The sequence below is a fragment of the Stylophora pistillata genome, chromosome 2 (genome assembly GCF_964205215.1).
Source record: "Stylophora pistillata chromosome 2, jaStyPist1.2, whole genome shotgun sequence".
NCBI lineage: Eukaryota > Metazoa > Cnidaria > Anthozoa > Scleractinia > Pocilloporidae > Stylophora > Stylophora pistillata.
In genome coordinates this window covers 45,765,338-45,790,241 of record NC_142520.1, presented here as the reverse complement: position 1 = coordinate 45,790,241, position 24,904 = coordinate 45,765,338, and the positions used below count along the sequence as shown (strand labels likewise).

The window sequence follows — 24,904 nt, the reverse complement described above, 5'->3', positions numbered from 1 at the left end:
TCTCATATCCAACAACCGCGAGTGGAATAATTGTTTTATTAAAAACGCTACATTAAATTATTAAATTTTATTAAATTTTTAGCTCCCTTTCAATTTTAAGCTTAGGCATACGCTTACCATATCGTAGTTTATGGTATATTGGCTCATATACCATAATGGCTAAGCCAATGAAAAGTCTTGAATTGCATTATCCAATGATCCAGTTTTTAATAAATATATAAATAATCTACAAATATGGTAAGCGTACGCGTCAGCCTAAAATCAAAAGGGAGCTAAAAAATCCGGTTTCTTCTTACAAAATGATAATTGCTTGGGGGCGTTTTTAATAAAACAATTATTCCACTCGCGGTTGTTGGATATGAGATGATTATAGCCAACTCGGCGCTACGCGCCTCGTTGGCTATCTATCATCTCATATCCAACGTGCGCTCGGGGAATAATTGTTAAATATAATTTGTAGTAGTCGGAAAAAAACAACTACAGATACATCCCTACAGACCTGTTTCGTGGTTGCCCACTCATCAGGGGATTTTAATGGCAGAATAATGCGATACCATCGCTTATATATTACACTAAATGCTAATTAACATGGTTTATGCAGTATGAAAAGTGTCAAGTCAGCTGTTGCGTAGGAGTGCTTTGTTTCTGTGTCGGCAGGAAGAGACGAGTTCGTTACGCTTGTTGAGTGTTGATAGGTCTGGGCGGCAGATGATTAGGAATTTCTCGTTAAGGCATAGGTTGCATCGTTTGCTTGAGCTGTTTTAGGGCAGGTGGGAAGATAGGATGTGCCAGGTGATGGAATAATCGATATTGTTGTCTTTAAGTGTCCAGATGTGTTTGCTGAGTTCGGTGGAGTTGCGGTGTTTTGCGTGTCGGAATGATGAGGTGTGGTTGTTGTAGCGCGACTTTAAGTCGTTTGCAGTGAGCCTGCAATGGCTGGTGTGTGTAATTGTGGTCTTCTTTCCACCAAAAAACTAAAAGTCAAATGAGACAGTTTAATTACACCAAGGGAATTGAAAGCGTTATTTTTTCATTGAATTCCATCGGTTTGTGTTGTGCAATTTACTAAGCAAATGTCCAAATTGAGCGGACTTGCAAGAACTCGCCCAAAGCGTATTTAGAATAGAACTCCTAAATTCGGTCACCATTTTACAACGAGCAAATTGTTTTACCGAATTCAGATATTAAAAGAAGGAAAGTTATATCGATGAAATCAGTTGTTAAAATATACCTGGCATTTTAATTACTTGAGCTACTTTCTTGAAGGATAAAACTAATCATTGATAATTTTTAGGTCGCGCGGGAACCCATTTAATAGCACATTTGCTATCACAAATTCATTTCTGCTGGCAACGAAAGTGATTTGAGAGAGAAAAGGAAGGATTTATCAAATATTTATCGGCCTGAGGTCATGACCGACGTCTTTACTTGAAAATATTGCCAAGCTGGTAAAACAAAAATACATATATGAAAAATGACAACGATGGTAGGGTGTACTCGGCGACTCACGAAAGCGGTACCGTGCCCGTGAGCAGAAATAGGAGAATCAATACCGCGCTAGGAATCAATCAGATTGCAGGATTCGTTACCTTGCCCAAAACTACAGGGTTCTACAAAATAAACGCCCGCGAATATAAATCATTGCTCAAGAAAAATAAAGAGAAGGAATACAAGAAGGCCTTCTGTGAACACAGAGAAGCATGTTAACGCCGAAGCGAAAGCCTTCGCTTAAACCCTGAAGCTAGATGATAGAGTCGAATCGCTGCTGGTACCTAAAGAATCATTCATCCCCCTGAAAGACCACAAAGACAATTTCCAAAACGACTCCACATGCCGCTTGATTAATCCAACCAGATCAGAGCAAGGCAAAGTAAGTAAGCGAATCCTTGACAAGATTAACAAAACTATTATCGAGAAAACCAATGTTAACCAGTGGAAGAACACAAAGGCGACCCTCGATTGGTTCCCCACCATTCCTGGCAATAACCACCACTCGTTTATCGCCTTTGATGTTATAAACTTCTACCCATCCATTTTATACAAGCTCCTCAACGACGCTTTAACTTTCGCAGCTTCTCGCACTGACATCTCTTCGGAAGAAAGAAAAACTATTTTCCACACCAAACAGTCGCTATTGTTCAGCGAAGACACCCCATGGAGCAAGAAGCATTCATCAACCTCAATTTGATGTAACTTGAATGGGCTCCTACGATGGCGCGGAAACCTGCGCACTAGTGGGATCATACTTGTTAAACCAACTACCCGAACGTAACAGAAAAGAAATAGGCTTGGATAGAGGTGACGGCCTAAGCGCATTCCAAAAAGCACCAAAAATGATTGAAAGAATCAAGAAAGATATTTGCAAAGTGTTTTCTAAAATGGCTTCAAAATAACAGTCGAAGTGAATAAGAAGATCGTCAACTTTCTAGATGTCACATTGAATCTGAACAAAAGAACTTACAAGCCCTATACAAAGCCAAACAACACACCGCTCTATGTCCATCATGAAAGTAATCACTCACATTCCATCATAAAGAACATTCTCCTGGGGATCAACAAAGGCTCAGCGAAATCTAATCAAACAAAGAATCCTTCGACAAAGCGACATCATGTATCGACAAGCGTTACAAAAAAGCGGCTACGAACACCAATTGAAATTCTAGGCACCAACCAACGAACAGACCCGCAGCGAGAATAGAAGTAAACGCAGAAACGTAACGTGGTGTAACGCACCCTTTAGTAAGAATGTCGCTATTAACGTGGGAAGGAACTTTTTACGCATTGTAAACGAATCGTTGCAAGCAGGACACCCATTGAGAAAAATTTTCAACAAGAACACTTTGAAAGTGAGCTTTTCGTGCATTCCAAATTTAAAAAGAAAAATCAGCGCCCACAACAATTTTGTCGTCGAGAATTCTAAATTGCAAGAAGATCATGCAATTGCAGAGACAAACACACTGCTCGTTGTACGAGGTAAATGTCTGGTCCAAAATGTGGCATACTAAGCCATAGTTGAAAGCCCCAAGGGAAAAGAACCATATATCGGACTTACTGCTGATCAATTTAACAAGATTCCGCAACCACACGGCGTTATTTAAAAACGAGAAAAAAAAAGAATGCAACCGAGTTAATTAAATACATCTGGTCCATAAAGGATACATGCCTCTTTCATTGTGGGCTCTGCTAGTGTAGAATGCAATGAAATTATAGAAATCTTTCCGTATAAATTTCAACCACATGTATTGTCCACTAGATCGCACTACTCCGGTTCCATGATCTCCACAGAATTCACCAAGAAGGTAAAAACCCCCTAGACATAGTCCTGGGAGCGGAGTGCGCATGGTAAAGTTAAGTTCCACATAATGTCCTTGTGGAACAGAAAGAACTTTATTTTCATAAAACTCTTGAACTTCTTCCCATCCTTGTGCTTGCATAGCATACTCCAACAAACCTGCAAAACGACAACAAGTCAATAAGTTTGGTTACTATTGATGGTTATCGTGAAAAAAAATCTAAGTAGTTTATAAAGGCCCAGAAAATGAAAGAATGAGTTAGTGCACACAAAAAAAAAAGCCCTTCATACAAGTTGAGCCCTTTCTTTCAAGCACAATTACTCCATTTATTAGATGTTAGAGACTATTTGAAAAATCTCATTTATAAACACACTTTACTTTATTCTATACTCCGCAGAGGAGAGGGAGAAGCGGCACCCAAAGATCAACCTTTGCTCGAGCCAGGACAAAACTAATGGCGATTTCAAAAAATTCAAGGTGAATTGAATTTCAACAAACCCAAATATTCTTCCGCCGAGTAATATTTACAGCAAGAAAAAGGAAATGCAAAAAGGAAAATGAACGTAGACCCTTTATGAACTATCTGGCTCAATAACACAACAGACATCAAGGCTGGGGCTCACCAAGCTTGGGATATAGCCATTGCATCAATGAATCTCCGATTCCAAATAAAAAAACTTGCCATGAATCTACAATTAGCGCCGCAGATGCAGTTTCCTTGCAATAAAGGTGCGAAGATAGCCAAAAGTTGGTTAATTACTGGCTTTTAGGTGTACTGATTATATTTCGTTGAAATGATTTTGTTGCATTTTAATGATTTTATTGAACGTGCATTTAATCTTACAAAAATTGAAGGCGTCCGAAAAACATACAGCAGATCCTTATTTGGACTTCGATGGGACTCTGCTGAAGTGCATCCCATTTCACAAGCCTGGTTTAAGTTGCATTGCACGCTTATCTTTAAGCAGATGCCATGTTCGTTCACCCTCAAACTCTTCATTGCCATCCTTCGACGGATATCCCATTAATTATCTCCATTCCCTTCTTTACCACCCACCCTACCCATGGGGCCTCCTCTCTCTCCCTCCATTAGAAAAAATCGGAGTAGAGAACATAAAGGCATAATTTTACATCATGTATATAGTGTATGCTTTCTTACGCTTTTTAATCGATGTTTTGTACACAATTATGAACATATTATACAATATTCATTTTTTTTTCATATTCTTTGTAATTGAATGCTGAAAATCCAGTTCTTGGGAGAATTTAATAAAGCATTATCTATTATTATTTAAGTGCTTACAGAAAACAAGGATGAAACTCCACTTGGCCATTGAAGATGCCATCACAATGTTTGCTACAGAAGTAATAAAAGTTGATATGCTTAATTTTACCTTGATATTTAACATAGATGTCTATCGTTTCAGTAGAGATCCGTTGTTAACGTTTTCAACGCAAATTTGAAACTTAATATGTTTACAATTTAAAAGCAGGAGGGTGGGGGCGTAAGAGGAGGGTGTGGCCCCCAGACAAAAATTTGAACGTTTGGTTCGGAAAATAACCCTCACGCAGTCTGATTGGCAAAATATTCAATCTCGTGATCATTTCACAAATCCTTCTATCAACATGGCGCTTGGCGAAAAAATATGCTTTAAAATTTCTTTTAAACAGCTTCCAGCCTGTTTTGGAGAAGCTTATAAACTGTAGCAAATCTCCTTTGAACTAGATAGCCAATTTAGGAAATTAGACACGATTTAATTTTTTCTGTAGGAACCCAGTCAAATGCAAAGCTGAAATATTTTAGATTGTTCCATATTGAACTGGTTGAAGAGTTCTATCCAGGTATTCCTTTAAAATGTTTTGGTTAATTTGCCTCCATCATTCCCAAAGCAATCGGTACCCGTCTCATCGAAGCCTATGATTAGGACTTTGGTTATCCTTTAAAAAACATCCGAACTATTTGCTCTGTATTAGAGACAATTCTGACCGATTCATTTTAATTAGAGGGAGGTTGTCGTCAATTGACTCCCCACGCCTGACGATTTTCTTTATTTTCATCGAGCGCTAGCTTAAATGTTCTAATACTAAAAGCGGAAGTGATATGGTTGTCATCCATCGTTACGTGTACGTGGGTTACTTATCTTGGGACCACTGCAACATTCATGCACCGTAAACCAACATCAAGCCAACAAAGATTTGTAAATATAATTCTGGTAGACTCTGGGACAGCGACTTGCAATTAGAATATTCAAATAGTTAATGATGTTTATGAGTGTTTTTATCTTCGACGAATTGATTGACGTTTGTTTTTCTAAATCATTATTTTACCGGAGTTTGAAAATACTTGCTTGTTTTAAGAACATAATCTACAACATTTTTTAACTCAGTTGTGGTAATAAATGTATCTAAAAAATGCGTATTATTTTCTTCGGTCCACTTCGTAGTCTGAGATCGACATCGAAAGAAGAAGATCATTTCGTTATAATAAGGTTTATTCTGGATAGTTCATTAATGATTAATCTCGTTTTTCTCGATATTTGTTTCCTTGATGAAGTGTCGATATTGTTGAGAGAGTTAGCCCTTTCTTACCTTGAAAAAGGAATACCTGTAACCTTAAAATACAAGACTTATACAAGTACAATTCAGAAAAAAAACTCGATGTTGGGATAATGTATTTTGGTTGCCCAAAAGTAGCCCGATGTCAGTAAATAACATCTGAAAAAACAGCTTGGACATTTGAATTTAAAAGTTATTCACCCCATAGCGGATAGAAATGCAAACATTGAGAGAAACTTACAATGATAAATTATTAATTCTTAGATCTAGAGCTCATATGACTGACAGATGACTTTTCTGCATTGAGAATTTAAATATAAATTGAATTTGGATCCCGTCTTTTTTTTTAAGCTTTCATTATTTTGCGATAGCTGAAAGAATGTCAGTATATATGTGTCAGTGGATAGCAAAACGAAAGAGTATCAGAAGAGGGTTTTATGTCTCATTAAAAATCAAAAGGAGGAGCACGAAATGAAAAGAAAATATCCAAAGAACAGCTTTTTTGCATTGTTTTAACGTCTGAAGTAAGGAAGCCATCTGTGAAATAATTTGAACGCTTGTTTTCAACTAATAAGGAAGCAATTTTATGCAAACTTCATCTAAGTGGAGTCAGCAATTTTTTTTTTTTAATTTTCAAATGAAAATCATGTACTTTTCATTTTGATTAAGAAAAGAAACAAATCAGGGCTCAAAAGCCAGTTCCTCTGGTTCTTTTTCACAATTCTTGTCTTTTTTCATTATATCATCAAATACATGAACAAATACAGTCTTTATAGAGCAGATAGTGTTTTTTTTTTTTCTTCCCTTCTCAGCAAAAGTGTCTCAGAAAATGATTAGAGGCCATTCAACGTATCTCCACAGGCTAATTTTGTCGGGTGTAAATCATGCAGGCCATTAAAATGCACATTTCTCTCAATTCTCACTAAAAGAGCACTTAACAACGTGTTGAAGTAAGAAACAAGAATTCTAATCTGATCATTGAACTATTAAGTTAGAATTCAGTTACAAATTGAACCCTTGAAAACTTGATTGATAATTCATGGCGACCGATAACAGATATTTTTTTGATTAAATATGCATTGCGATAAATCTCCATAAGCATATTATATTCTTCGTATAAGGCAAAAGCAAGCCCTGAAACAAAGAGAACTCTCTACATTCCATACCTTGTTAGGTGCTTTACATCCTCTTAACAAATAATGGTGCTTTTTTATTCCTTTTGAAACGCTTAACAAAACCCAACCGTTGCGCAAATTAAAATATTGTATTCATATTGAGTATTTTTCATATGAAGTAGAAAGAATGGATGATATGGTATGAATTTTCTTTCCTATCAACAAACTGCCTCTCATTTCCCTTGTAGTGTTTTCTAACCTTCAAGCAAAAAAAGAAATTGATGATATCTTTAGAATTTTGAAAGACATAAGTTGAAATCCTTGCGTTGTGGATTACTTATCTTTTTATCCACCACTCAGCTAATATTTTTTTCCTTATCTCTGACAAACTGCCTGCTTCTTTTTTTGTTCTGTGACGTAAGTGTTAATTGACTTTTTAATTCGATGAGGTTGATCGTTTTCCAAACTTCTCAACACCATTGCTCTTAACAATAGAGCGATGTTGGTGGGGAGAAATGAGATTTTGATGAATTAAATAAAGTTTTATCATTACTTTATTTAAGTTTCACTCATTTTGTGTTGTCCTTGTTTTGACAGCTTGGTGTAAAATTCACATCTAGAGCATAAGTCACAGATGCATTGTACTCTGGTTAAAAACTAAAAGGAATAAACTTGATTAAACATATAATTTGAATATATCAACAAAGTTGAAATGGTAAATTGGCCACCGTTACGACTATAAAAGCTGACGTTTCGGGCGTTATCCCTTCGTCGGAGCGAATAGAGGAATTGTGGGTTGTGTGTGCTTTTAAAGGCAGAAAATGGAGCTACGTTATTGGTGGGAACATGGCAACGAGAAAAACACGAATAAATTAGTGGAATGAAAAGCGTTCGTTAATACCTGTGGGATTTAGACTGCCGGTTTGAAAGATGAGCTTTTGTTTAAGAGTTATACGGCTTTCCGTGCTACCTGAGTGCAAGGAAAGACCGCAGATTGCCATATGTTGCTTATAATGATTAGGTAAATTAAAACGTCTAGCGACTGGTTTCGATATGTCCTTGTCATTCCTCTGCACTTCGCGAAGGTGTTCTCGTAATCGGTCACGTAGTCTTCTGCCTGTTTCACCGATGTTAATCTTTTTGCAATAAGTGCAAGTTGTGCAATAGATTACATTGGTGGAGGTGCACGTAAAGTGATCGGTTATCTTAATGGATCGTTTGGGTCCCGATATTTTCTTAGTGTTGTGAATGAAAGGGCACGTTTTGCATCGTGCACGAGCGCATTCAAAAGTGCCTGGTTGGTCATTAGTCTGAAAAGAACTTCTGACCAAAACATTTCCTATGTTTTTGTCGCGTTTGTATGAAATGAGTAGAGGCTGCGAAAAGATAGTGCTTGTCTCTGGATCGTTTTGAAGTAATTTATAGTTTTTAAGAATGATGGATTTAAGTGAGTGGTTGTGAAGGTGAAACGTGAGAGTGAATGGAATGCGGTCGGAATCTTCCTCTTGTGACGTTTGTAGTGCTGAATATCGATCAATAAGTTGGGCGCGGTGGTAACCCGCTTGAACGACAGAATCAGGGTAACCACGTTTATCGAAAAACTGGCACATAGACTCTGATTTGTGGTGTAAATCAGAGTCATCACTACATAAACGACGAAGTCTTAGAAACTGAGAAAAAGGAATGGAATTCTTAACGTGAGATGGATGCGAAGACGAATACAACAAGTAATTATGCGAGTCTGTTGGTTTGTAAGATACACTAGTGCAGAAACCGTTGCCTTCAATTGAAACTTTGATGTCTAAAAAAGATAAAGAATTGTCAGAAATTTCCCAGGTATATCTCAGAGGCGGGTGAAAAGAATTGACTGCGGTTATGAATTGAGTGAGCTCCTCTCTGGTAGAGGAGGTGGCGCCAATACAGTCGTCGATGTAGCGAACGTAGAGTTCAGGTTTGGAGCCGTTGTATTGGCTGAAAAATTGGTGTTCGACAAAACCTACAAAAAGATTGGCATAGCTAGGTCCCATTTTGGTGCCCATGGCTACACCATTGGTTTGTTTGAAAAAGTTGTCCCCGAATGAAAAAAACAATTAAGTGTGAGCACTAGTTCGGCTAAGCGTCGTAGTGTTTCAGATTTAGATTCCTTAACAGTACGTTGATCAAAAAAATGTTTAAGGGCCAGAAGACCTTCACCAATAGGAATGAGTGTCAGAAGAGACGTAAACATACTTTGCTGTGGGGAAATATTTTAGAAGCTACGTTGAAGCAGAACACGGAGCATACATTCGTAGACAGGATCGACATCTGTACCGACAGTGTAGATATCTAGCGATAAAAGAAGGAAAGCTCGCCAACTTTAGATAAAAAGAGCTCGTAATAAAATAACCATGTTATTCATCAATTTCAAATTTCGACGGTAATTCGAAAACCGTCACTACTCGATCTTTTTGGCAAGAGAACGGCCATTGTTCTTTAAAAGACAGACGTTTCAACCTCTTGCCTATAATTTTGAAATGCATAAGTCACCTTGTTATATCATTTATGGTGCGAACGTCACAAGAAACTATTAAAAGTGTTTTATAAATTTTAAGATGTAGAAAAGCGGGAGAAATGTTAGTGTTGCAATTTTGAGGTCTAGCTAGTCTCGTTATTCTCACACCCAATCAGCTTTACTTTCTATAACATATATTGAAGATAGAAGGAGAAATTGTACTTTGCAATAATTGTTTCGCGGCTCATCCTCAAAGAAATTACAAAAAAATAAAATTTGTATGCATTATGCGCTATCTATATATTCAGATAAAAAGAGTAATAGACTTGGGAATTTTTTTTTTCCCACAGATAGACTGCTATAATTTCTTTTTCGTGTGTTGTTTTACAATTTCTTAATGAGAGGTAAAAATTTTATTTTTTAATAACTGTATGTCCATTACTCTGTGAATATCATTGTTTTATAGTTTACAAAGTGACTGCTTCATGTCTAATTTTCGTTCATTTGACTTTCAAATTTACGTCAAACTTGGAAAAACGCGCAAGAAACATATTTCCTTTTCGGTAAAATTTGCATTTCCATTGAAAAGTATCATCACAAACACACATTCTTATATGTCGAAGAATTCGGACCCTTTTCTATGTAGATCATTACCCTTAACTTTTACTATTTCTATTGCTGAAAATATACCGGCTTTGGTGAGGAAAAATTTAATTCTGAGAAATAATAAAAAGCGATGAAAGAAAATATTCATGTTTCAGTTATTCCGTGTCTTTGTTTCGCAGAAAACGACGGCGTAATATGCATCAAAGGAATAACATGAGAATCACAAACACTAAGAAAAAAATGAAAACCATGCGGGAGATAGAATAGTTCGGAATAAATATTGTGATAAACTTGTCAAAAGCATCCACATCTGTGCATACAAAGAAGATTATTTGCCATCAGCCAAAAGAATGCCTATTACTTTCAAATCTAATTTTTCTCAAGTATAGGGAGCCAGAGGGAATTGAATTAAACTAATATATAGGAAAATAACTGAAAGTAACAAAGCTCTTGTCTTAAGTACCTGAATGTTGATTGTCCCTTTTCTCTGTTAGAAACTGATCGCATTTATCCGCATAAGCAGAGTAGAATTAATCCCCGCAGAGGTAAAGATTTTTACAGCTGTTGTTAATTGTTGTTTTAAATAAATACAAAGCTAAAAGACAAAAATTTTCATCACGTATTTCGTTCCATTCGTTCAAGCCACGCGTCCATCTTAAAGAATGAAATTAAGTCGTTGTTTAGTTTTCTTCATTTTTTTAGTTTATTTTCTTTTTACATAACTGCTTATCATTTTTACTATCGTATTTGACTTGCAAATTCAAATTATGCCAAATTTTCTTAACCGTAAATATTTTTTTTTCCGTTTTTATGAAATATAACTTATTTTATCTATTTATTTATTTCATTTTTGAGTCTGGTATTTAAAACTTCTGATGTCACCCCATACTTTAAGAGGATTTTCCTATGTTATATTAAATGTCATTCAAAAACGAAAACTTGACTTCCGTGGTTGAATGAGTCTGTAGTGAAAACGACTTGTCAGTGGAAAATAAATATGTCATTTGCTGGCAGTGGGGCTCTTATAGAAACGAATTGCGATGTACAGACAGCATTTACAAGTCTGAAATCGGAGTTTTCCATTCTAAGCTCCATCCTTCCTTTTTGCAATTTTTCACCACCTACGAATGGTCATAAATTGGTTTATTACAGGCGGGGGAGCGTTTTACCCCCTGGATGGTTCTTAATTAGTAGCCCCGTCATGGGTCATTGAAACGTATTCCCGTCCGTTGTCATCTAACGAGAACTTGAAACTTTGCTTCGTCAACTGTCGTAGACCTTCGCGTCCTCCACGACACCAGCAGAAGGTTATATGAAGCCAAATATTCCATAGAAGATCCCAAGGATTGTCTCTCCGGATTTTATTTCACGACTTCATCTTTTGGAGGTCTGCTACTAGAATTCAAGGTTTGTGTTTTGCGTTTTCTTTGTTCTCGCGCTTGTTTAGTTTTTAACTGACTCTGAAGGAGCCTGTTTGTCGCTTGGAAATCGAGAGATGACAAAACGTGGAGCCCTACTCCATGGAGTACCCTTTGGATGGAGTATTCCTAAAAGTTATGTAGTGGCCAGATAAAATACTTTATAAACATGGTAAATCGTTTAGCTGTACATATCTTAATATATTTTGAGCTTGCCAGCTCTATGATTGTCACAATTCGACATAGTCCACGAACTGACTGTCATCTTGAATTTAACTTTAAACTGCAGGCCACTTCAAGCGGAAGACTTAAAGGCTGGTTTTCATTAGCGAAGGAGTCGGAGTCAGAGTCGTAAGAGCGCTTATGATCTAGTGAAAATCGAAAAACGGAGTCGTCTGCGGAGTCATAAACTCGACAGAATCGAAGCTAGAAGAATCAGAACGTTTCCATTTTCTTCCGATTCCGCTTATGACTCCGTCGCTTACGATCTAGTGAAAACTGCATTGTCGGAGTCGGAAGCGGAAGCGGAAGAATAAATCAATCACAATGCTCAATTCCAGGCCCGCGAAAGTACAAATTTGGCGCCAAAGACATGGCCGACGAAGAGCAACTTTGGCCCTTATTAATCATTATTTTGCGCAGGCAGAGACAGTACAGGAATAATATCGTTCGAAAGAGAAAGAAATTTTGAGTTCGTGATATCTATCGACGTCGAGCAGCTTAGGAAGAGTACGCTAACCTCGTCAGTGAACTACGACTTGGTGATTGTGAATTGTACTTTCGGTAGATTCACTTTTTCGAGTATTTTTACTTTTAATTTCGTAATTTTACAGTCAAGTTCACACGTTTAAATTTGTTACGGCTATTTGTGCATTTTGGAAAGATAGAATCGAGCATTGTGATTGGTTTATTCTTCCGCTTCCGCTTCCGCTTCCGACTCCGACAATGCAGTTTTCACTAGATCGTAATCGACGGAGTTATAGGCAGAATCCATGTTCTGCTTCCGACTCCGTCGGTTTGATTTTCACCAGATCATATCGCTCCACGCTTCTGATTACAACTCCGACTACGACTCCGTCGCAAGTGAAAACCAGTCTTAAATGTAATCCATGAACATTTTCTTTGATAGGCCGAGTACCATCTATATTTATGATCTTCAAGAGGCCAAAAGTACGGTCATCCTTCATTCGGCAGCGGGTATTTCGTCTTTCAAAATACCTGCTCAGGTAGGGCGTCTGTAAGAGGTGTGGCGTTCAATTTATTGACAAAAGGCCTCATGGGTTTCTTAATTGTGTGAAGCGATGAGGATAAAAGCTAGGATTCGAAAAAAGTAATTCGTGTGTTTAAACTTCCACTCCTCTTCGCCCTTCTATTTGTAGCGTAATAAAATTGAGATATGCAAAGACACAAAAAATAAAAACACCGATGGGTCAGCAAATAATCCAACAGTGGGCCGTTGATTTGGAAAATGTAGCAAGTTTAAATATTTTACCTCGTGCAGAACTCGAAACAGTGGGTTTTGTACATGATATGGAGTTTTTTTTTTTCTTCCGGTCAAAGGACTCATTACACAGCGCTAAAACCAAAATGGAGGAACCTGTTAGACTGAGAGCCCCCCCCCCCACCCCCCGAAAAATTGGGATGTATTGAACTGTGACAATCGGACAGCGGGAAAGCTCAAAATGTATTTAGTAAAAACATGTACATTTATACGATTTACCATGTTTATGAAGTATTTTATTCTACCAATACATGATTTTTAGGGGTACTTCATTTAGGTACTCCATAGGGTACTCCATGGAGTAGGGCTCCGCGTTTTGTCGTCTTCCCTTGGAAATCTGTGCCTTAATTTGAAATGGAGACATCCCCTGTTAAATGGCGGATTGCTGAGGTATCTTTCAATTGTACTTCGCAATCCGAGAAGGGATGACCTTGAATACAATGTACCATCTTTTGTTTGTGCTTCTGTGTAAAATTAGCGGAGATTTAGGTCAAGCTCTTTTTTGTTCATTTCGTGGAAGTTCTTGGCCCTCTTTTTTTTCTTTTTTTTTTTCCACTGCACCAAGCTATTAAAAAACGACAAAAACGGGTGTCACATGAAAAAAAAAAAAAGATTTTTATCTGTGTTTTGGTATTTATTTGCGAGGAGAAGTTGTAGTTGCTGGTTAGAAGCGTGTGTGGGCCCACTCTATTCGAGGTTGTCATATTGTATTTATTACATTTTTGCAACAAAAGAACTCACCTTCGAAAACTCGGATAGCCCATTTGGCGGATTTTTTGGATTTCTTTTTCTGTGCTCTTGTAATATGTCGTCTATTGCGGATCTTGACATGTTTTCAAATCTTTACTTATTGAGTTGCCGCCTCGCTCATTGCTTTCATAACTAACTAACGGGTAGGTCGCACTATTATTGACAGTAGCCTCGAAATCGATCGATGCTAATAGCTCGTTTTCTCTTCGTCCTCTAGGTCGTAAAGGACATCTGGGTCGAATAACAACCCAAGAGAAAAATTTGGGATTTGGTCCGCCATGTTATAAACTGGCAGATAGCTCCACAGCTTTAACTCCATGTTCTCTTTCAACAATAGAATGTTTCTGTCTAGGAACTATCGGCAAATAGTTGCCCCGCGGAAATTTGATGTTCGTAAAACATATATTTTCCCGAGAAGCGAAGCATCAAGGGCAAATATGCTAGTTTTAAGAACATCAAATATCCAAGGGGCAACTATCAGACCGATATTTCCGAGACGTAAGCACTCTATTGTCTTTATTGTTCACCACTAAATTTTCTTCCGTGCGCCAGTTGAAAAACAGTCAAAACCCGCTAAATGTAGATCGATCAAATATTTATTCATGCGTACAGTTTGTCACAAATGTCAATAATTCGCAACCGTACTGTTTACTGTTTACTGTTTACTGTTCACTGTTCACTGTTCACTGTTCACTGTTCACTGTTTACTGTTTACTGTTTACTGTTTTATTATTATCTCACGGGACATTAAAAGCGAATTTACACAACCTGCATATAGCATTAGTTAGTCTTGGCGGGTATTAGTAGTAAATCATAAGTAAATACTACACATTGTCAGCAAAGAGATTTCATTACTGCTACAATATTACGGCAGTTAGAAGCTTTGCATTAGTTTACTATATTATGAGTGAAAAGATACGTACAGTTGTCATACAAATTAAATACAATAAAATTACCAGTGAGTTAAAACAAGACATTGTACTCGTACATTGGCTAAATGATACGTTATACCTGTCAGAATTGAAAAGTCACTGTTTTTCCGATCTGCCTAACTTCGCGGCCGTCAAACCATTCAAAATTTTTTCACGGATGAGTACTATCTACCGGGTATTTTACACGGACAAGCACTATGGGCTGATAGCGTCACGTGATCAATTTAAACCAAAAACAATCGGAGAAAATTTAGTGGTGAACTATATATACATAACATATATAAGCTTTATTTATACACGGTAACTTAAATATGCAAATAATCATTCATAAGCAATTTAAAACGAACACTATTTCTACTAATGAATATAATTATACAACGTATGCTAATACTAATATTTCAATGCTATATACCAACAGCAATGCTAAAACTAAAAACTAATACTACAACTTGTCACAAAATAAGAGCTGTTAAATCCTAAAATAAAAAGATCGTTAAGATTATGACAAAAAGCAATTGCTATGTCAACAGGGATTCTTTGAAAGCAGTAACAGTCGGGTCTGGGTTTTTTCTAGTTGTTTAGAGGCTGTTCCATAGTGTAGCACCTCGATAGTGCAAGCTACGTTTTCCGGCTTCAGAGAGTGGTCTGGGAGTAAAGAGATTATGAGCCGAGTCCCTCAAATAATAAATGAATAAAGGCTGATAGTCTCTAAAGAAACTGTTTGGGGCTGCGTCGGTGGGGGTAACGAAATAATTTGGATATATCAACAAAGTTGAATTGGTAAATTGGCCAAAGTAACGATTACAAACGCTGACGTTTCGAGCGTTAGCCCTTCGTCGGAGCAAATGGGCCCAAAAGGGCTAACGCTCGAAACGTCAGCTTTTGTAATCGTTATGGTGGCCAATTTACCTTTTCAACTTTGTTGATATATCCAAATTATCCCTCAAATTTATAGGTATGGACTTGCGATATTGTTTGAAAAAGATTATGAAGGCGAAGTGGAAAGTGATTATTGACCTCCTTATACATAGCAATCGCTAGCTGTTTAGTTCGCCTTTCTTCAAGTCTATCCCTGCCAAGGTCATGTAATAAACAAGAAGATGGCGTCATATAATCAGAATTGGTTATTATACGAGCAGCCCTATTTTGTAGCTTCTGGAGTCTCTCAGATTGGCATTTTCCGATACAACCCCATGCTGGGCTACAATAGTGGAAAAAAGGAACAACCAGCGCATTATACATGTTAATTAAGGTGTCAAGCGGTACTGCGGCCCGCTTTAGAATTGCCAGGCCAGCTGATACTTTTTTAACAATCTGATCAATTTGAGAGTGCCACGTTAAAGTATCATCCATTTCGACCCCTAGGTATCTGTGCGTTCTGACTCTATCCATAGAATGTCCATTTATTCTTACATCAGGTTGATGATCTAGATGTGTGATCTTCTATTGAGTAGCAATAATGGAATATTTAGTTTTCTTCACATTAAGACTAAGTTTATATGCTTGGAGCCAAGACTGGATTGTTGTTTAGATCACTGTTCAGCTTTATTTGTAGATCAGTAGGATCATGAGCAGTAAGGGTAAGACAAGTAACATCAGCATACAGTCTTGGTGTTGAGGATAGACAACTCGCGGGAAGATCATTTAAATAAATCAAGAAATTATAGGCCCCAGGAGGGACACCACACACAGTGGAGCCGTAATCAGAAAGAGTACCATTAACATAAGTTCTTTGCTTGCGATCAGTCACATAGGATTGAAACCATTTTAAGCTTATGGAGTCAACCGTATAGAAATTGAGCTATTTAAGTTACAGTGGTATTTCATGATCAGCAGTATCGAAAGCTTTTTTGAGATCGAGAAAAAGAACTCCATTTAGTAAGCCATTGTCCATATTAGAAAACCAATCATTGGTTTTATCTGGAAGGGTAGTCAAAGTGGATTTACAAGGTCGAAATCCCGACTGAGCATCGGTAAGTAAATCATGCCTCATTAAAAAATCATATAACTGTTGAAGACTACTCTCTCAATACGTTTACTGACAATCGGCAAGACAGATATAGGTCTATAATTATTTGGATTAGTTTTGTTATCATCCTTGTAAATAGGAGTGACTCTGGCTACCTTCCAATCATCAGGAAAAATACCGGTAGTTAAATATCTATTTATGATGTTGGACAAGGATGCAGAACTATAAACTCTAATAGAGCACGCCATTCCGAACTTTAATATAAACCCATAGTCTACTTGCTATAAAATTGCTCAGTTTATGGAGGATCTGGCCTTAATTACAGCCCTAACTTCTGGGATTCCTTGTGACCTTTTCTCTTTTCAATCACCAATCGAGTTAATGGAGCTACGTTCTAGTGTCTGCGCCGAGGAGCGGATCACTCCAGCAGTGATCCACGAGCTAAATCAAGCGTTGCGCATGAAAAGTTGCGGAAAGGAGGGCAAGTAGAACCGTGCTATAGCCATCTGCAGCTGAATAAGGGCTTCCTTGTACCACCATATACTATTGAACAGTTTACAGTTTTATTATTTCTTTTTATTTTTCTTGCTCGACTTTGTTTCAGGCTTGCCAGATTCCTTAGATGCCTTTCTATACAGATAGTACAAAATCATTCCAGCCAGGACCGGCCAAAATCCTATTTGCAGAAGTAACTTTGGATCAAACAGCGACTTCCTCTTAATAGACATGAGCTCAGTGGTAAAAATCAGTACAGAGTTGGCTATGTGTGAATAAAACAAAAATAGGAAAATGCTAGGATTTGCTGTTAATTCAATAACGTACTGTAATATGATAATAGTATCATGATCAGCGGGTAGATTTCGGTATAATTTAACCAATACTATTCTAAAACTAGGCCTATGTCTCAAACGCGATCAACTGCTTCCGCCATTGCTTTCTTTATATCCAAGAACTGCATGCGTAATAAACAATGGGGTTGTGCGGAAATCTTGCCGAGAGAGCAAAAATATGAGGCTTCTTGACCATTCTCTGTCTATGTTATAATGAGAAGATAGGAATATTTTTTCCTTTTTTTGCTATTTCCACATACTCAACACATATCTCGTTCGTGGTTGGTCAGTGACAAACTAAAATAAGTTATAAATTGCATTATGCAATTTCCGTATTGCACTCGCTCAGAATCAGATAAACAAACAATGCTAGGTTTTATGCCTTTCTCTCTCTGCCCAAAACAAACCTACAGATGCTGCTCTTGCCTGAGCTCTGTTTACTGGGCACCAAAAAATAAAAAAAACTTAAGTTGGAGCAATATGGCTATGGACAATAGTTCCATAGCCGCTTTTATTGAAACAAACAGAACAAGAATGAATTCCGTTAAGGTGTTTGCCCAGTAGAGGTGTGGGCCAAGAAAAACGCACCAACACTAAATATACAACGAGAAAGTGGGCGGATCAGGGGGAGGAGGAGGGAGTCAAAAAACAGCTTCTCACTCCGAGTAATCGAGGCAAATGACGGGCACATGGCTAGGGAGTTAATATGACTTGTAAAAACTCTCAGAGGGGGTCAAGCGTAATGGCCATTGACCCCTGACCCAAACCCAGTCCCCCTTGACTGTGAAATAAACCTGGGTCAAAGAGAGAAGGCATAAAAATTCTGTTTGCGAGCAAATATTTTGTATACATAATTCCAAAAAACATTAACTTAGTTGATCTTTTGCAATTGTTTCATGAAACAACCAAATCAAAGAAAACACAAGCATTTTCCAAACCATGAAAAATTTTTCTAAGTGATGTGTACCAAAGAAGTACCAAAGAGAGTTGAAATGTAAATTTAATGATAAATATAATAAATAAAATATCCTACAAACTACTTTTGCATTTGGTGATTAATGGCCATTCATGTTTTGAAAGGTTTTAAAATTTCAGTCACCCAAGTTCAATTATTAAGAAAACTTCCAAAACAACACTTGTGCCATAAATCAGGCCTTGCACATGTGCTCAGGCGATTTTCTGTCCTTATAGACCACCTTACGCCTTCCATGGTCATAAATATAATGAACATTTACTCACGAGGAATAACATTCTGAATTCCGCGAGCTCCATACCCTAGGTGAGGAGGGATGATCAATTTTCTTTTTTCTCTGCAAAATAAAAAGAACAGAAGTGTAAACTATTTAACAAATGGTATACACCACAGCGTACACTATTGAGTTATGGATGCACGCGGGAGGTTGCTAAATACAAAAGAAGCGTAAGAGTCACTCGAGGCGATAGCCAAGAGCGACTCTAGCTTCGTAAGTGCTTAGCAAACCTCCCAAGTGCATCCATACTAAATAGTGTATGCTGTGGTGTTTACCATTTGTTTTATAACATAACATTGATACATTGTAGCTAAAGAGTTCCCTTTTATTTAACAAATCTTACGTGACCAGAAAAAAACAAGCGTGCGTGGAAAAATAGTCTTTGCATTTGCTCACGTCAGCAGCGTACACCCATGGGAAAATGGGGGACGCTAAATTGACCAATCAGAGCGCGCACTTTACTTTGGTTATGTTATAATGCAAAATAGTCTTAGCACTGCTTCTGTAAACGCACTACAGGGAGCCACAAAAATGATGACCCAAAAAGGGTTTTTGAACTTATTTGTAGACTACACAAAACAAAAAAGGAGGGAGAGAAAGTCATCTAAGATAGTAAGGGGCTCTTAGGTCCAACGTGAGTTTTATTTAGCAGCTGCCATGTCAATCTCATTATCAGATATGTTTGCAAATAATTTATTTTAAATGAATAGCACTTAAAAATAGTACCCACCAGGAGCCACTAATGAGCTCCTGTGCCTATCTTCAGGCACAATTTTTTGCACCCCAATTTGTTGGTTATAGAAGGAAAATTTTAAGCCAGTATTTTTCTTTCAATTGAGGAAATCCTACAAAGCCTCACTCTGGAACATGCAAGTCTGCTGCTTAATGGTACCATCTGCTGAAAAAAGAAAATCTTCAACTTTGCTGTAAGTTGTTGTTGTTTTAATTACATAGCATTTCTAAAACTTACCCAATGCACATTCCTTTTATACCCATCTCCCAACCTGTTAAAAAAAATAAAATAAAATCAATCAATAGATAAAGAAATACCAGTGAGTGAAAAAGTTAAGGTGGCAGTTATACTCGTCAACTGGTGAGCTTTCTGGCATTGTTTACATGAGATCAAGAATGGGGAAATATCAAAAGAGCTTTAACTAGAGGATTTTAACCAGACAGTAGAAGAGGTCCAAATATTGGAAGTTATCTCTGCCTGCAGTTTTAACACTGTAAATACAATTTACTCTCTATTTTAAATAATGCTCACCAGGTTAGATATCACAAAGGGTCCTAATGTAATCAAATTAACTAGCACACTTGAAAGAGGATACACTGAAACCTTATTGGAAAATAGGAACCCAATGTGTAAATTGTTGAACATACAGCAACTGGACCAGATTGGTAAATTGAGGTGGTTTTAAATTCAAACCAGGGCACCAAAAATGGACAAGCTGGAGAGGCAAATGACTGGTAGACTAACCTCAATCGATATCATTTAATATTTAACTTTATTAGATGGCTGACTGTCTCACAAGGACTGGGAATATCCGAATTCACGAATTTGATTGCCTGAAATCAAAATTGAAAGCAGTCTAGATTTTCCCATCTGGACCGGCATCTAGACCGGTCTAGAAAAAAAAGGTACAAAGAATATTAAAAAAATTGGCATATAAGACACAGCCATATAATAAACATCTTATTAACTGAGCTAGGTCAGTCTACATGGGAGAATCTTGACCTCGGTTGCTGGTACAGACTTCACTGCATTCAGTCAGTGTACTGGCGACCTCAGTCAAGATTCTCCCATACAGACCTCCTGCTCGGTATTAATAATAAGAACTAAGTAACAACAGCATTCAAGTAATTTCAATGGTGCAGAATAAATTACATTCATTTGTTAACAAAACTAGCAATTCAAGGGTCAAACAAATGTAATCAAGGTTACTTTACATTAGTCCCAGTATATTTGGCTAATTGGCTTGCTAGACTGGAATCTTCAGTTAGAAAATAGACATCTTGCAAGCATCAAACATGCAGAGCAACCCACTACATAATAATGTCACAATAAGAAAAAAATATGGATACTAAAAAGGAAATACCTGTATAATTACAGTGTTTCTTCAAAAATGTACAATCAGTAACCTGCATACTAAAATATCCAACTTCACCCTGTACATTAGGAGATCCATTGAGGGGTACAGAGAATAAAGACTTTATTTGTACCCAGGGTATATAGAATGGGATACTTATCATTGTCAGCAATCCCTTGTTACCAGCACAGTTATTTAATAGTAATTATAGGCTGCTAAAATTGGCATCTTCACAGTCATTAATCATTTCATTGATCTCTTCCAGCCCATTGGTTTTAGGAGGTGTACTTTTTGACCTATGAGTTGGCTATACTTTATTTTCCCTGGTTTTTACCAAAAGTAAAGCTAGATTGTGATATGCCCTATCTCACTACAGCTAAAGAGTAATTTTGTCACAATTTGATGTCCACCCTTGATCTTAGCATCCTCCCTCACCTTTGCTTACACAGGGAGGAGATCAGCATGTCCTCCCAAAGATGACTTTTTTCTATTCAGGCTTTAAATGTTTTTTCTTTATAATTTTTACACCTCACTATATCACATGGATGTACATCATTCTTTAGCAGCTAAGAAGTTCACATATTAGAAGTCAAAGGAATAATTCAATTAGAGTAATTTTCATTAGACTATATGTAAGTATTGACAGTAACCAAGGTTACAGAAGTTTTCCTTCACTTTGCTATGTGATTGGTCATTCAAAAAAACTAACTCTGTCTACTGAGTCAACCAATCAGATTAAAAAAAAAGCCATTTGCTACCAATGCTCACTTGAGTGGTTCTCACACTTCACGCAATTCGTTTGTTGTTACAAAGAGTTCTCATTAGCTCCTTCAGGAATTTTGTTTTGCTCTGGTTAGGAGTTGAGCAACAACTTTGGCTTTATCAAGATAATTCTACAACACCAAAATGAAATTTCTCAGACTAATATAGCTAAATAATCAAAAAGACCAACAGCAAGTTACCTTTGATAACCTTCCCTTTGCCCAACTGGAACTCAAGTGGTTCTCTTCCTTTTGCTAGGGATGAGTCAAACATTTGTCCATTCTCCAGTGTACCCTACAATAGTTCATTGAGAAAATAAGGAAATCCATACATTATTGACAGCCACATCTTTCATATGAACTGAAATCAGGTTTGTTCATTTCTTAGTGTTGTTTTGGTAGTTTGTTTGCTTTGTTTTTTTGTTTTGTTTTTTTTCATAACGCAGTCTTTTGAAGTGACAATGAAAAGGTGCAGAGTAGAGATGGCAAAATCTACCCATTAATGACAGCTTGGCACCCTTAGTGATTATTTAATTCATTTTGTCTTCCATGATCTTTTAAAGTGATGGCTGAGAGACTTGGATGTGATTGGGAAGGGATGTGGAATATATCTATTCTTAACAGCCAGGACAAGGACCAGATTTGTCTTTTCCTTTGTATTGCTTTGTTTTGTTTGTTTGTTTTTAGTCTATTTTGTATTATTTGGTTAATGCTTGTTTTTGAGGGAAAAAAGTAATGGGGCAAGAAAAGGGTGAGTACAGAACCCCTATCACCAAGTTTACCCTAAATTACCCACTCCAACGAAGGGCTAAAGCTCGAAACGTCAGCTTTTGTAATCATTACAATGGCCAATTTACCATTTCAACTTTGTTGATATATCCAAATTATTTCGTTACTCCCACCAACGCAGCCCCAAACAGTTTCATTTGGAAACTATCAGCCTTTACTCTAAATAACCATTCATGATACTTAAATTCATTTTTCCTGCACTTTAGTGAGAGAGATGGAAATAGGAAGAAAGGCATGTAGTGTATGGCTCTAACCATACTCTTTAATGGGCTCTCTTTGTACTTAAGTCAAGCAAAATGTCTTGTTCAGCAAAATAACTGAAGGCATTTTGGTTTTTAAATTCACCAAGCCTCCCCCCCCCCCCCAGTCCCCAATATCCTCCAGTTTTTTCAGTTCAAACTTTTCCTTCAAAAATGTAAGCATGTGAGAACATCCTTCTCATAGGAATTTCTACTGACCCCTCTTTTAATTGAAAAGCAGACAATATACATGTACATACAGTATAGTGAACAGACACAATGTCACCATTATCTGCTTTGTCCTCACAGGTAGCAGGCTTGTACTGAAATAGAAAGATCATGCATATAGAATACTTCATGGAAAGATAGTCTATATGGTATTGACACACACAAGTTGGTTGTATGGGATATTGAACGAGTGAGTGCAACAAACAAGAGATTTCTGATACTAGCCAGCAAGTGCAGTCAGATCATGACCACATATATTATTTACCAGCTCTAGTGGCAGCATCTAAAGTAAAATTATAACAAATGAAAATGCCAGACTTCTTCATAATTTTCTTAAGACTTCTTGATCATCTTCTTTTTTTTTTCGCATTTTTTACAGGTAAGTACGGAAGCTTCCCTAATTTGACAAATTAAATAACTTTCTGTGAAAACCTATGACGGAATGTTAATAATCTCTTCACCTAAACACTTGAATTTGATTTTGACACCTCAGTTATATTTACAATACTCACCTAATTTGACACAACCTAAATCAATATCCCTCAATCATCAGTTTCCAAATTTGGTAATAAAATAGTGAATTGAGAGCCATCACATATCAGAGAAAATTCAGGTTACAGCGCATACTGTACATAATTTATTTTCTTGCTAAAATTTTGGTGGCCTGAGTAATACTATATTTCTTTTAAATTTTGAGAACACATTTAGTCTGCTGATATTATATTTCTAATGAAAACTCTGAATGAGACTTTGGAATCAGACTGTAAGGTTTCCCCCTTTGTTCCACTTTGGTGTATATATAGGTCTCAATTAAACAATATAAACACTGTCATGTAATTGAACTGCTTTTCTATTAGGCACAATTTAACCATATTTGTTCTTGCTAGATATTAAAATTAAAATCTTGTGCTTATTTCATTGGTACATGTTGAGAATATGTTTCATTGTTAAATTGTATGAGTTACATTGTATGTATCACTTGTGAACCAGTTGCACCCTTCTTTCAAAGAACACTCCATAAATTTCTGATAAGATCTTAATGTTTTTCTGTCCTCACAAATAATATTTCAGGCAAATTAGATTATCAAACCCAAGATATTAAAATCACTGCTGCCTGGAGACAAGATTTGTAATAAATTATTAATTTCCCAGCATTACTTTAGACCACCTGTCGTGACACTCCTACACAAATAACCCAGACTACAATTGTATTGTATTTGTATAAAACAGCAAAAAATATTCTTCATAATTTAATTTTCTACTGTTTCTCCAACAGAAACGCTCGGAAAAACGTTATTTTGAGTAACGATAAAGCTAATACCGCGTAAAGGATTAAAAAAAAAAAGAGATCGCGTGATATTTTAGAACCATTGACCCGCGAAGGATTAATCTCGCTCGTTCATATCACCGCAGAAATAACTGGAAAACACAGTTAATAGATTACAACTTACAGTCTTATCGATATTTGAACAACAAAGTTCAGCCTCAACCACTTTTGGCTAACCAAACGTATATCAATTCATTTTCGCCATAACATATTTTGCTCTAAAATTCACCAGAGTCCTCCCGTATACATGCCATGTTTAAGAACTTGAGCTTTTAGACTATAGTTTTCTGGACTGCATAACAAAACCCGCGCAAGCAGGTAATCGCGACAAATTCCTTGAAATTTCCCACAAATAATGCCAACTTTACAGACCCTAGAGATAATTATTTTTTTCGAAGACAAGTTGAAATCCAAATTCTGGTCAAAACTCATAAAATTTCAGAAATTGGCATTGTCTCAAAGAAATATTACCTGCAGCCGTTAATTAAGCGCATGTAGTTTTTCCGAGGTTCACATTGGTTCACATACCTCAACAATTGTCTCTAAATCCTTCTTCTTTTTGGCTCCAGAGGCATACTCACATAAAAGGAAAAGGAAAAGACTACAGAATAGTAATCTTAAGTTGTTCTCTATTTAAGATCATCATCCAATTTACGTTATCTGTGGGAGTCAATGAATGTTGGCCGTAATCTATTCGTGGCAAAAAGAGGCAGGCGTAACTCTCTGATTGGAACCTCGAGAAAACCTGGGAATGAATCTCAA

At 37.0% G+C, this 24,904-nt stretch overlaps 1 protein-coding gene and 1 long non-coding RNA gene across 6 annotated transcripts; one reads left to right on the top strand and one right to left on the bottom strand.

Annotated features, from left to right (window-relative positions):
• Nucleotides 1–260: 260 nt before the first annotated feature.
• LOC148739837 (uncharacterized) lies at nt 261–24,837 on the bottom strand. 5 transcript variants are annotated; one of them, XM_088747614.1, is made up of 6 exons: nt 24,671–24,835; nt 22,848–22,910; nt 21,761–21,854; nt 19,682–19,715; nt 18,701–18,771; nt 2,876–3,451 (listed from the first exon to the last, which is right to left on the bottom strand). In XM_088747614.1, the coding sequence occupies exons 3-6, from the start codon at nt 21,831–21,833 to the stop codon at nt 3,132–3,134; spliced, it is 498 nt and encodes a 165-aa protein (XP_088603740.1). In that variant the 5' UTR covers nt 21,834–21,854; nt 22,848–22,910; nt 24,671–24,835; the 3' UTR covers nt 2,876–3,131. The 5 variants fall into 5 exon arrangements, with proteins under 5 accessions (XP_088603744.1, XP_088603740.1, XP_088603741.1 ...); XM_088747615.1 differs by having other exon boundaries at nt 22,864–22,910; XM_088747617.1 differs by lacking the exon at nt 2,876–3,451 and adding an exon at nt 16,855–17,391 and having other exon boundaries at nt 24,671–24,817.
• LOC148739838 (uncharacterized) lies at nt 10,754–14,497 on the top strand. Its single transcript, XR_015996266.1, has 2 exons — nt 10,754–11,468; nt 13,948–14,497. It is a non-coding gene; the product is annotated as an uncharacterized LOC148739838 (long non-coding RNA).
• Nucleotides 24,838–24,904: the final 67 nt, after the last annotated feature.

Coding starts and splice junctions, on each gene's coding strand:
- LOC148739837 (XM_088747616.1), bottom strand. CDS start 21,833: ATGTTTGACTCATCCCTAGCAAAAGGAAGAGAACCACTTGAGTTCCAG. Junction 19,716..21,760: donor CAAAGGGAAGGTTATCAAAG/GTAACTTGCTGT, acceptor TTTTTTTAACAG/GTTGGGAGATGGGTATAAAA. Junction 18,772..19,681: donor ATAAAAGGAATGTGCATTGG/GTAAGTTTTAGA, acceptor TTTATTTTGCAG/AGAAAAAAGAAAATTGATCA.